Source organism: Echiichthys vipera (assembly GCF_963691815.1).
Source record: "Echiichthys vipera genome assembly, chromosome: 16".
In the NCBI taxonomy this organism is placed as follows: Eukaryota; Metazoa; Chordata; class Actinopteri; order Perciformes; family Trachinidae; genus Echiichthys; species Echiichthys vipera.
Window position 1 is genome coordinate 16,413,250 of NC_139841.1, and position 11,463 is coordinate 16,424,712.

The window sequence follows — 11,463 nt, forward strand, 5'->3', positions numbered from 1 at the left end:
ACTATGATGATGTGTTTCTTTAAAGGGTTTTTATACTTCATGAGTATGGTTGACAAAAGCAAGAAGATATATGAGGGTTTACTGATTTTCTCTCATTTACTTCCAGTTACTTTTACACTAAATGACAAGGGTTCCAGTTCTTCGGATGCCTTAAGCTAAAATCCCCAGTGATCTGTTTTATTTTCTTTGCCCAGGACCCCATTGTGCTTGATCTAACCATGCAGTGCATCTTCTGTCCATGGTTGTGCCAAGCACCTTGGAGGCTTGTGAGCACTATCGGCCTCCTCACAGATTTTCATTTTCAAGTCGGTAATGTACTCGTGCATTTTTAGAATTTAGAAAAATGAACGAGATGAACTTTAAAATACTTTGACCATTAAATACTGTCTAAACATCCTGTGTGTTTTACTGGCTTTTTTTATATTGAATGAAGGGCTTTTTTAGAAAGAGACAGAGTGGGACTCAGGGTTTTATAATGTTCTTGTCGATGATGGTTGGTGTCAATATGGCAGATTTGTGTAAACGATCAATTACTGTAAGTCCTCTGTGGTTTTTAACGATGGCTAATTATTTCAGACAGTGGAGGTCATATATTAAAACAATGTGCACTCTGTCAACTGCAGACACATCACCGATCTGTAAATCAAACCCTGAGACATACAAGCCTGTGTGTTTTAGACAGGGAGTGTATGTTCTCTAATGATGATAAAATGTTTCTATGCAGTGCTCAGGTACTTACTCTTCAGTCTATGTTGTCCCATAAGTCAAATCACAACTAGTGCATTTCACCAATAAATTTGAAAGGATTAAATCAGACTCGTCCCTTCTTTGTGACTCTTATTTGAATGAATTCAGCCTGCACTAATACTTCATGTGATGCAGGCATTAGACGATAACATACACTGTGAAATGTTTATGTAAGACTTTGAATGACCATTACAGCAATAAAATACATCAAGAGCCTTGTCTTGTCTTGTTGCACTGAGTCAATGCCCTCTATCCTGGAGACATATTTATTCATGAATTTGTCACATCCAACATATTTCCAGAAAAATGCACCCTCCTTTGTTCGGGAAGTTTAATTTTGGCCATAGTGTGTGCCAGTTAAAATGATAGAGTGTCATTGTTGGCTTAATTTTATAGGATTGGACTCTCACTGCGCACGAGATGATTTAATTTCTAAATTGTAGCTGCTGTCTTGAACGCAATTATTATATTTATCATTTCAAACACAATTTATCAAATGCATTTATTTAAAAAAAGACATCAATAGCCTTTTTGACAGCAGACAATTTACTTCTAGAAGGAAAAGCACAAGTCTAACTAATAACATTAACAATGGCTGTGATCTGTTCAAGTGTCCAAATAAATTGTGACATTGTGAGCCAGCGTGTCAATTCAATTCAATTCAATTCAATTTTATTTATAGTGCCAAATCATAACAAAAGTTATCTCAGGACACTTTACAAACTAGGTAAAGACCACACTCTATGACTTATTCATGATTTACAAAGACCCAACAATTCCCCCGTAGAGTACGGTGGCAACGAAAACCTTCACTATAACAGGCAGGAACGTCAGACAGACCCAGCTCTGTGGAGGACGGACATCTGTCTTAACCGGTTGGGGAGTAAAGAAAAGGAGAGAGAAAGAGACAAAAGACGGACAGATGGACAGGATCCTCAAACTGAAGCGGATTAATGGAAATCAGCCATCATTCATTTTATTATTTGGTTTATTTTGCATTATTTGTGCTTTTCTTACTGTCACATGTCAGAATATCTTTCATTTTTTTAAAAAGCCTACTGAAGAGGGATCGTAAAATGAAAATCAAAAAGACTAGCAATTAGAACAAGGCACACTACAACAGCAAGCCTCTCAAAACAAAACAAAACACAGGCAGGGTTTTATGGGCAAAAAAAAACATAATTTAAATGAAAAAATACATATACTTTACAATTAAGCTAACAACCAACACCATATCTCTAATCCATTCTAAGAAAGTTTAGAGTAGTGCATATGGTTGATTTTTGAGTGTGCTGTTGATGGACATAATTCTCCCATAATGCAATGCACCAAGAAAATGGAGAACCTATTCACAACTTTACTGTAAAACTATACTGTGATGATATGTGCATGCTGGAGTAGGTAGTGTGGATTTAGGACACAGCTACCGTATTTTTGCCAGTGGAGTCCCTGCTAGATTTAACTCGACTAACTTTTGGTCCACCTTCTAGTATAAGTTCAGCTCGACTAAGCTGGAACTAAAAAAGGACCAGGTATTATCAGCAACTTTGTGCTGGCAGAAAAATTAAAAACGAGCGAGTAGGGTTGAGCAGAGTCATACTATGCAGCGGAAACACGACATTAGTCTGGTTCCAAGCTCATCAGTTGTGCAGACAGTGCTGTCAGACAGCGTCACTGACCTTACGCCCAGACAGCCTACAGGGTTTACAGATTATCCCATTAGACTGGACTACATTGGCTGCTTTACAACAAAACCTTTCTAAATCCCCTTTTCTGTAACCAAGACAAGGTCGGAGCCAAGTATGCTTTGCAATGAACTGCATAACACAGTAAGATATACGTGAAGATGTTTATTGGATCTGATTAGTCACTCACAGGTGCACCAGCAGCCAACATCCATACAATAAATTCTCTGGTCCTAAAGTAATTCTCACATGGGAACTAATCACAACAAATGTTATACTGCCTGCAGAAAAAAAAAAAAAAACTCTTTTGGACTAGTTTACTGCAGGTGGCACACAGTTGTCAAACCATTAACAAACGTTGCATAATGTTTAATTGGATTATTGTGATGTCTTTAAATTCTCTTTTGCTATACGACACAAAAAATAAATATCAAAAACAAGCATCTCATTTCCTCCCTCACACTTTAAACATCTGAATTATACACATTTTTGGATGCATAACACTCGGACCTCCGTGACCTAAATCCCACTGTACTGCTTTATCTTGAGTTACTGCAGCTGATTCACTCTGATGTACCACCTACAACAAATATGACATTACATTTTAGTACAAGATGAGATGCTTCCCCCAAGATATTTGCGCCAGATTGTTAGGCTGTAAACAGTGCACTTACAGTATTAGGCATTTTTATTCCACAGAAGGTGAAGCTCTTCGTACATTCATGACACCCCCTGCAAACAGCTAATGACAAAAGAAACAAGGATTTGGGAAGATGAACTTTCAGTAGGACCTACATTAATTACAAAAAAAAGAGGAATCACAATGCAGGACCAACATGTTACAGAGCTTGAACTTCAGTATTCAGGCAACAGTTTTATGAATGTACAAGATCTACGGTAACACAGAGAAGAAAAAAACCACTCACTCAAAAAGTACAAACTCTAGTGATGTCTGTGTGCTACAACTGTTGACACCAGGATGGAAAAAAATAATTTCTGAGCTGAAATGGGACAAATTTTAAACTCATATGAAATGAAAATGGTTTATGCTGTGGCACAAATGCTTCAAGTTTCTCTAAAAATGGGCATTGGTTTATTAAAATGTGTCTGTAGGGTTGCCTTTCTATGATCTAAACTGTAGCGCATCAGTACCATTGTATCTGAGGATGTGTGAGGTTGTTATAAGACACTGTGCCCTAATGCTGAAGGACTGGTAGTTTTCCAAAGGCTGTTTTGTCAACACTGGCAGTTTCCAATAGACACGGTGAGATGAACAACGTGAAACCTCAACAGTGCTGACAGAAAAACAATGCCATCCCCGAAACAGAGCAATATAATCCAATAATGGCATTCGTTTTTGTTTTTTTTGTTTGTTTTTTAAATCCATCCTATCCAGTCCCATGAAGACCAAATCATGTTGAAAGCAAACAGAAACCCAGTAGCTTTAAATCCATGAAACAAGGCAGAAAATATTCTCCACAGAGACTTCAATTCTTCATCGCTCAGTGCAGAAATCTTGGCCATAGTTCTGTTTCCTTGATAATATCCGGCAGAAGCCAGTCAGTTACCTACTGATCTATGTCCACAGTACTGCACAACCATTACTGCAACATCTCGCTGAAATCACACCGCAGACTAAGAATGTAATCTGGCTGCATGTGGTCTGAACAACCTTTAAAGTCAAGCCTTATGGAAAAATGGACGACATAGAACGTGAAAATGGGATAAACAGTGTTTTGGCAAAAGCATCTCTACAATTAGGAATTTTGGCTCGATCTTATCGACGTTTTAAAGACAAACATCATTACCAAAGGCATCACATTACATGGCAAACCAATAATAGTACAAATGCCCCCAGCAGTCTCCATGAAAAGTTCTATGGCAACAGTTTCCCCCAAAAAGGACAGTAAGGACGCCGTCATCAATACAGGCCGTTGTTCTTGTCACATCTCATCTACAACTAATATAACCATGTCAACAGATGGACACTGTATATTTGTCTTTAATGTAGGTTGTAAATTCCAGTTGTAGGTCATGCAATCTACCCAAAAGGTTGGGGCTGGAGGGTTTGATTGGGGTTTAAGTGCAGTGAAAACAGACCAACATAACCCCTGGTCTATAAAATGTCCATCTCAAGCGTAGATCTGTCCAGGACCACTTGTGTGTGACTTTTCTCCACTGAGGCGCTCCTGGCTTGACTGGCGGTTATTGTCAGTAGATTTAATGACAGCTGCATAGTCGTAGATCCCCACTTCCAAGTTTCTGGCCCTCAAGGCAGCAGTGTGCAGCTTCTCCAGAAAATCAGGCATCCCTGCCAGGTGAAAAGAGAGTGCCTCGTTATCATCAGGGTAGATTACCAACACTCAGTGGGAATATTTAAAATGTATGTTAGTCAGGGCTGCACGATATGAGGAAAATAACTGGGATATGCTTCACGATATTGGAGGATATGATCATTTTTACATCATTACTCTCATTTTCGTTGAGAAATATATTAAAATGATCATGGTGTAACTTTTTGCATAATACCGGGACTTTTCTGCAGCATCACAGTACTTAATTCAGAATGGTATTTTGATATTCTGCCATTAATAAGAGAGTCGGATAATGCACTGGACCACATTGCAATTTCGAGCAAATTGCAATAAACTGTGCAGCCCTAATTTGTGTTCAAAAAACATACAAATGCATAGAAATCTGAATGCAACAGCAAACCAAAAAAACTTTGCAGGTTCCAAGTATGAGGATTTGGTGCTTAATGCTGTTGTAAATTAAATATGGATAATAATAAAATGAAATATTGTGAAAATAATCATTACATGCAGCAAGAAGTTTTGACCAGTGAAAAGAGCTCACCACTTGACACCATCCAGTTCACACAGTAACGGGGAAAGACGGTCTGAGGATCGTCACTGTAGGTCAGCAGGTAATCAAATCCATTCTGTAAGGAAAAACACACGAGTCAAACTCAGTGGCTGCACAACACAGGACCATGGATGCTTGTTAAAGTAATGTGTAGTAACGCTTTCAACACACACCTCATCGAAGGACTTGTGAGGGCGAATGACCATCTTTGACTGGTATGAATGGACTCTCACAAAGTCCTGAGACTCTGGGACTCTTGGATGCTGCACAGCTCTAAACCAAAGAATAACAAGAATATAAAGGGTTTTTTTGTTGTTGTTTTTTTAAACACAGAATTTGCTCATTTAGTAATGTATCAAAACATTAATCGAGTCACCATATTTGACTCGAGAAACGTTATTTTCAAACACTCACCTGGATACCAGGATCATCAGGTTGTTTTCTAGGTCCACATCATAGCGGCGCACATACACATAGTCCCTCGAGTACATGGGATACTTTGAGGGGAGAGTAAACAATTAACAGAAGATAAAAACGGATGGATATACTGAAACGTGGCTACTAGTTGCTCAAACTGCATGGGGTCAATCATGCTTCGTTTGGTCAAAAAACAAAGAAGGAAACAGTTCTTTGTAAACACAAATAATGCAGGAAAAATAGCAAGAAACTCACAGGAAAGTGTGTAGCCCAGTGCACAACTTCAGAGCCTGTATTGACATCTCTGTCCACCACTTCAAGCTTGATAACCAGCGCATCCCACTTCTTTCTGTACTCTGTATCCAACTGGGGGAAAGGTGAAAGCATAAGTCAAGGGTAAGGTGCTTAATATAGCACATAGAGAGTGTGTTGTTGTTGCTTTTGTGCTGCAAACAATCAGCGCAAGCAGTTGGTTGTGCAAGAGCAGCTGGGTTATGGAAAGCAAGCTGTCATGTCATAATGGATTTGCTTGTATAACCGTTATTTTATTTCAGTAATACAATACTTCAGGAGTGAGGTGATTGCTGCACACTCAAAACCCTGATAAGACATTAATGGTGCCGCCCTGTCCTCCCTCCTGATGTTTTTCACTTGGAAAGCCGTACTAGCTTTCCATGTGAAAAACATTCAGAAGAATGTGAAAAACATCCATTAGAATCAGTTATTCTCACTTAATTTGTCATTTAATGACACAGATAAATTACTAGCAGCACATGAGGACATTTTAAAAGTATGTACCTGTACATTGAAGAACTGCCTTGGGGTGACATCATTGTAGCAGCCCAACACTGTAAGTAAAACATAAATAACTTACTCTTCAGACAAATCACCACAAAATACCAGGGAAAACTCAATGCATAAAAGTTCAAGTTAGTTAAATGTGTGCTTTATCTGCGTTGCAGAGACCTGGTTACACATGTGAGATTGTGAGTTGGCTGACCTCTGTATTCATAGAGGTGACTGTTGGGTATGGGTCGCTTCCACACTCTTAAGCCTTTGTTGTCAACCACGACTTCCCAGCCAGGTTCAAGCTGTCCAGGCACCGTCCCCGACGTTGTGTTTAGATGTTTAATGGCCTCCATCGCCTGGAGCTCAAGTCCACACCTTCAGATGGATGCAATCAACAGGACAGGTTGTTCAGCACTACATGGTTGACACTCCCAATTATAGCCACATCAATATGGATATAAATTAAAAAGAATTAAAAAAATATACATATAGTGTTATAGTGAGATGCTGAGCTGACAGATAAGATAAGATTAACTTTACTGTCCCACAAGTGGGAAATTTGTCTTGGGCACTTCACCCATGTTGCAGCATTATACTGATACAACACCGCAAATATTAAATTGACTCTTATGGTGTGCAATACACAACATGGTACCACACCGTGCGGTCAACACATTTCTAATGAATAAATAAATAAGTAGATATCCATAACGTGACAACTCTTATAATAATAATATAACAGAACCGCATTAATGTGCATGTATTCAACAGGTCTAACTCTACAAAAGGGATAAATATAATTCTCCAAAAGGCTATTCCCTCATTTGGGGTTCTGATTACGATGGTTGTCTTATATCTAACATGTTATTAGTCCAAGAGCTCCTGTAGCTGTTCAACTCGGTTGAGATCTGGTGAATGTGAGACTAGATTCATATAATTTTCTAGGGCCCTCTGGAAAATTTCTCTCAGTCCTTTTCTATGTTTTGTTTAATGTTCTTGCTGAACTCACTGTGGTGTTTCTGCATTATTCTTTGTGGAGAAAACAATTGATATGGCTATTTTTATGGCTCCAATCAATTATTCAGATAGATTTTTTCCCCACTATAGTTTGTAATTCAAGAGCATCTCTGAGCACATATGCATCAATTTATAGGAAGATATCAAACCTGTGAATTTCCTCATCTTGAATCTTCTCACTCTCCCACATGAAGACACCAGCGAGGGCCGCGACGAGCTTCCCACTGGGGGCATGCTTGCCCTGAAACCTGCGCCATATGTTACCAACCAGGGTCCACCTGGTCCGCTCCGAGTACAGGTTGGAGTAAAGTTCGCCGATTTGGCACGCGCGCCGGAGCCTCTGTCCGGTCACAAAGCTGCAGTGGTCCACAAATATGGAGAGCAAGCCCTTCCTCTTTTGCCCAGATCCTGCAGCCTCACTGGCACCGACACCCGCCCTCTGAAGCCAGGACAACAATAGGCCCATGCTCCTGCCAAGCCATGGGACCCTCTCCAGCTTCCCCCTGCCCTCCTCCACGGTCCGCTTGAATGTCGTGCTGCATTGAAGCCTTATTGACGTTACACCGATCTCGCAGATGGGTCGACGGGGCACCGAGTGAAGCATGACAGCCGTGACCGTGACAGCAAGACCCCCAAAGACAAACTCAATATCAGCCAAGTGCAGCAGCTAGCTAACGAACGTGGTGGCTAAAGGTATTCGGTAACACACCATGCATTAACTTCATACAGATGATAATGTGTTAAGGAGCTGTTTACGAGCACGCGTCATGTAACGCTACTGTTAGCATTGGTGAGCTAACGTTATCTGATACTACGACACGGACAAACCCCGCCCGACACCGCCGCGCTCACTTCCGAATACAAACTTTAATAACGACACTGTAAACTATATCGTCTACTGTAACTCCACAGCAAAGGTGTCTACCTGTGAATCTTAACAGACGCCTCACGTTTTTACAAGCTCTCGCAGTGCGTTGGTTTGACCTCCTCTTCCTACAGCCCCACACACACACACACCCACTCGGAAGTCCCGCCTTACGAACTGTAAAGCGTGCGTTCATTGGACGTTCGTTGTTCTAGGGCGATTATGATTGGTCACAGCGGGAGCCTGTCTTAAACGTAGATGCTTGTGCACCAGCATGTGCGCTCGTCCAGCTACAGCACCTTCACATGGAAGCTCCATATTTTCAAGTTTCTTCGAGGAACTGCAGAGTTTGCGTTCCGCCTGCAAAGGTTAGGTCATAGGTCTTTTTATTGAAAAGATTCAGTATAAACATTACGTTTCTTGCATGTTCCAGAGGTAAACACAATACAAAACCGCATTTCTAAATGTAGAAACTATAATAAATGAAATATAAAGTGCACAAATACAGTTAAACATAAAAAAGGAATGAAGAAAAACAAAAATGTATGGGGTCCGCTAAACTAAGATAGTGAATTTGAAATACCTAAATAATCTAATTGTTTTTGCCAATTTATCATTTTTTGAGTTTTAGTTTTGAATTGTGGTCAAATATTTAAAATAGGAGTCTTTTTCATAATACTATTTTTCCAAGATAACGATCACATTAATTATGTAAATTTTATCTGCCGAATATTTGGATTTGTTAAGAAGTAGTAACTGATAAATCTTTGTTAGTATAACATTTCTTTACAAAACATTTTGAAAGGTACTTCTGTAAATCAAACGAAGAACATGAAAACAATCTACAAAAACATGCTCCATAGTATTCCCCTCTCTGTAAAGTCAGAAACAATGTGTCTGCATAATTTCACAAGACAGCACTTTTGTGATCAAACAAACATATTTAATTGGCTGGAAATATGTGTTCACTTTAATACATCTCTCTAGTTTGCACGCCACGGCTTCAAAGAGCAATATAGAAAACTGTGTAAAGGAGCAAGTTTGACATTGGAATCGGCACTGAAACAATATATATATATATATACAGAGAAAGAAAAATTTAATTATCAAAATGGTTTCGAGAGTAACGTACGCCAGGTGGCACTGTTTAACCATGCAGAGAGAGGTTCTACCATAGATAAAACTAGAATCCTGATACAAGCCGAGTTCTTTGTTCAAAATAATCAAATTAATAATAACACTAGTTCAAAAAAACAAACAAAACAGCAACACACAAATCAAACTTAAAATGGTTACATCAGCAGAGGTACTTTTTGCTTTTTTTTATAATGCCTCCCTTTGTTCATTCAGCCCTACGATTATTTTATGTAGTCTGAAATGTCGAAAACCGTCATAAACAAATCGGGCCTGAGGTAATTAGCCTTGATATGAACACAATCTATAGCATTACATTTTACCATAGTGTCATTACATGGACGAAATAGTCGATGTGGCTTGGAGAACAACTCAAGACCATGTGTTTGCTCGGCAGGAGTCAACATATTTTAACTTAAATCATGTGTTTATTGCTCATGAAAACTGTGAAGAACATCACAGGACCATGAGACAAGCTGTTTAAAAAAAAGAAAGAAGAACCACGTGCAAACAGCATGTCTTTGTCTCGTTTTTCTTAACTCTAAATACAACCCCAGTTTCTGACTGATCTGAGAAGTTACTATATATATTATTTACAAAAATGGGACACAACATTTGATTAACATTGACATGTAAATGTTAATACGTTTGGGTTCATTTGCATCCCTTGTCCCATTGGCAGGCAGAAAGAGCATATATATTGTTTATACAATGGTTATGTAACATCAGTTGTCCTTTCTCTAAGTTTGACATTTGACCATTGGGCTTACCAAGCAGCATACTATATTTTGAAGTGAATGAATGAATTGGGTTTATGCTATAGCCTGCTCAGGACTGTTGGAGTAAAGTAGAGAGTCAAACATCAGTAAACATAGACCCCGAGTTCTTTTATGACATTGGCAGTCCCATATCTAATCTAGTATTACATCGAGGTCACTTTTCTGGTTACGAGCAAGGGAGTAAACAAAGGGGCGTGTTATAAGTCTGAGTTAGTGCTATGTTTCTCTAAAGAGCGAGTAAAAGTGTAAAACTCCCAGACTGCTGGTTATGAAACAGATGTTATCGCCACACCGTCCTTTGTGAAATGCTGCCTTCAGGCGCCAGGGCAAGAATCGGAAATAAGGGTTCGCGACCGACCCTAAACATTGCCCAACGGAGAACGAGGGATTTTTCCACGATTCTCAAAAGAAGTGACGTCAAGTCAAGTATGTAGCGGGAGAGACAATGGAGGCAGTGAGGTCGTAATAAAAGTAACAGTGGTGGAAGAAAGAGAAGTTAAAGCAGTAATGTCTCACTGTAGAAATAGCCTACTGTGTTACAAGTATAAGTCCCGCATTCAAAATGTTACTTGAGTACAAACGTATTAGCATCAAAATGTATTTAAAGTACAAAATGTCAAATGAGTCATTATGCAGAATGGCCCATTTCAGAATTTTATATTATTATTATATTATAAGTATGGATTTATTAATGTAACTATCAGTTTTATGTTGCAGCTGATAACCATGGGGCTCATTTTATTTACTTTATATTCTGCCGTATAGCTTAATCTATACAAAAAAATGCTCTTTCTTTTGTTGATAATATTTTTTTAATGAATAATCGTAAAGTAACAAGTAACTAAAGTTACCTAATAAATGCAGTGACGTAAAAATTGCAATATTTCCTCTGAAATGTAGTGGAGTAGAAGTATAAAGTGTTATAAAGTACCTCAAAATTGTTACGTAAGTACAGCACTTGAGTAAATTTACTTTTAACCACTGTAAAATAATAATTAGAAGTGCTGTTATTACAGCATTATCCCACATGAACTACTGTTGTGTTTTGTGAATTGTTTTCCTACAGTTGCTGTTGCTAAACGTCAGCCAAACATATTTTGCTATGCTTATTGAGCACTTCTTCCATTCAACATATCACGTCTCTCTTGAACACAATAAACACCAA

General features: G+C 38.8%; 1 protein-coding gene across 1 annotated transcript; it reads right to left on the reverse strand.

Moving 5' to 3' along the window:
- Positions 1 to 2,582: 2,582 nt before the first annotated feature.
- On the reverse strand, positions 2,583 to 8,512 carry stard7 (StAR related lipid transfer domain containing 7). The gene is made up of 8 exons (XM_083930450.1): positions 7,670 to 8,512; positions 6,715 to 6,878; positions 6,513 to 6,562; positions 5,970 to 6,080; positions 5,712 to 5,794; positions 5,471 to 5,570; positions 5,289 to 5,373; positions 2,583 to 4,743 (listed from the first exon to the last, which is right to left on the reverse strand). The coding sequence occupies exons 1-8, from the start codon at positions 8,122 to 8,124 to the stop codon at positions 4,565 to 4,567; spliced, it is 1,227 nt and encodes a 408-aa protein (XP_083786576.1). The 5' UTR covers positions 8,125 to 8,512; the 3' UTR covers positions 2,583 to 4,564.
- Positions 8,513 to 11,463: the final 2,951 nt, after the last annotated feature.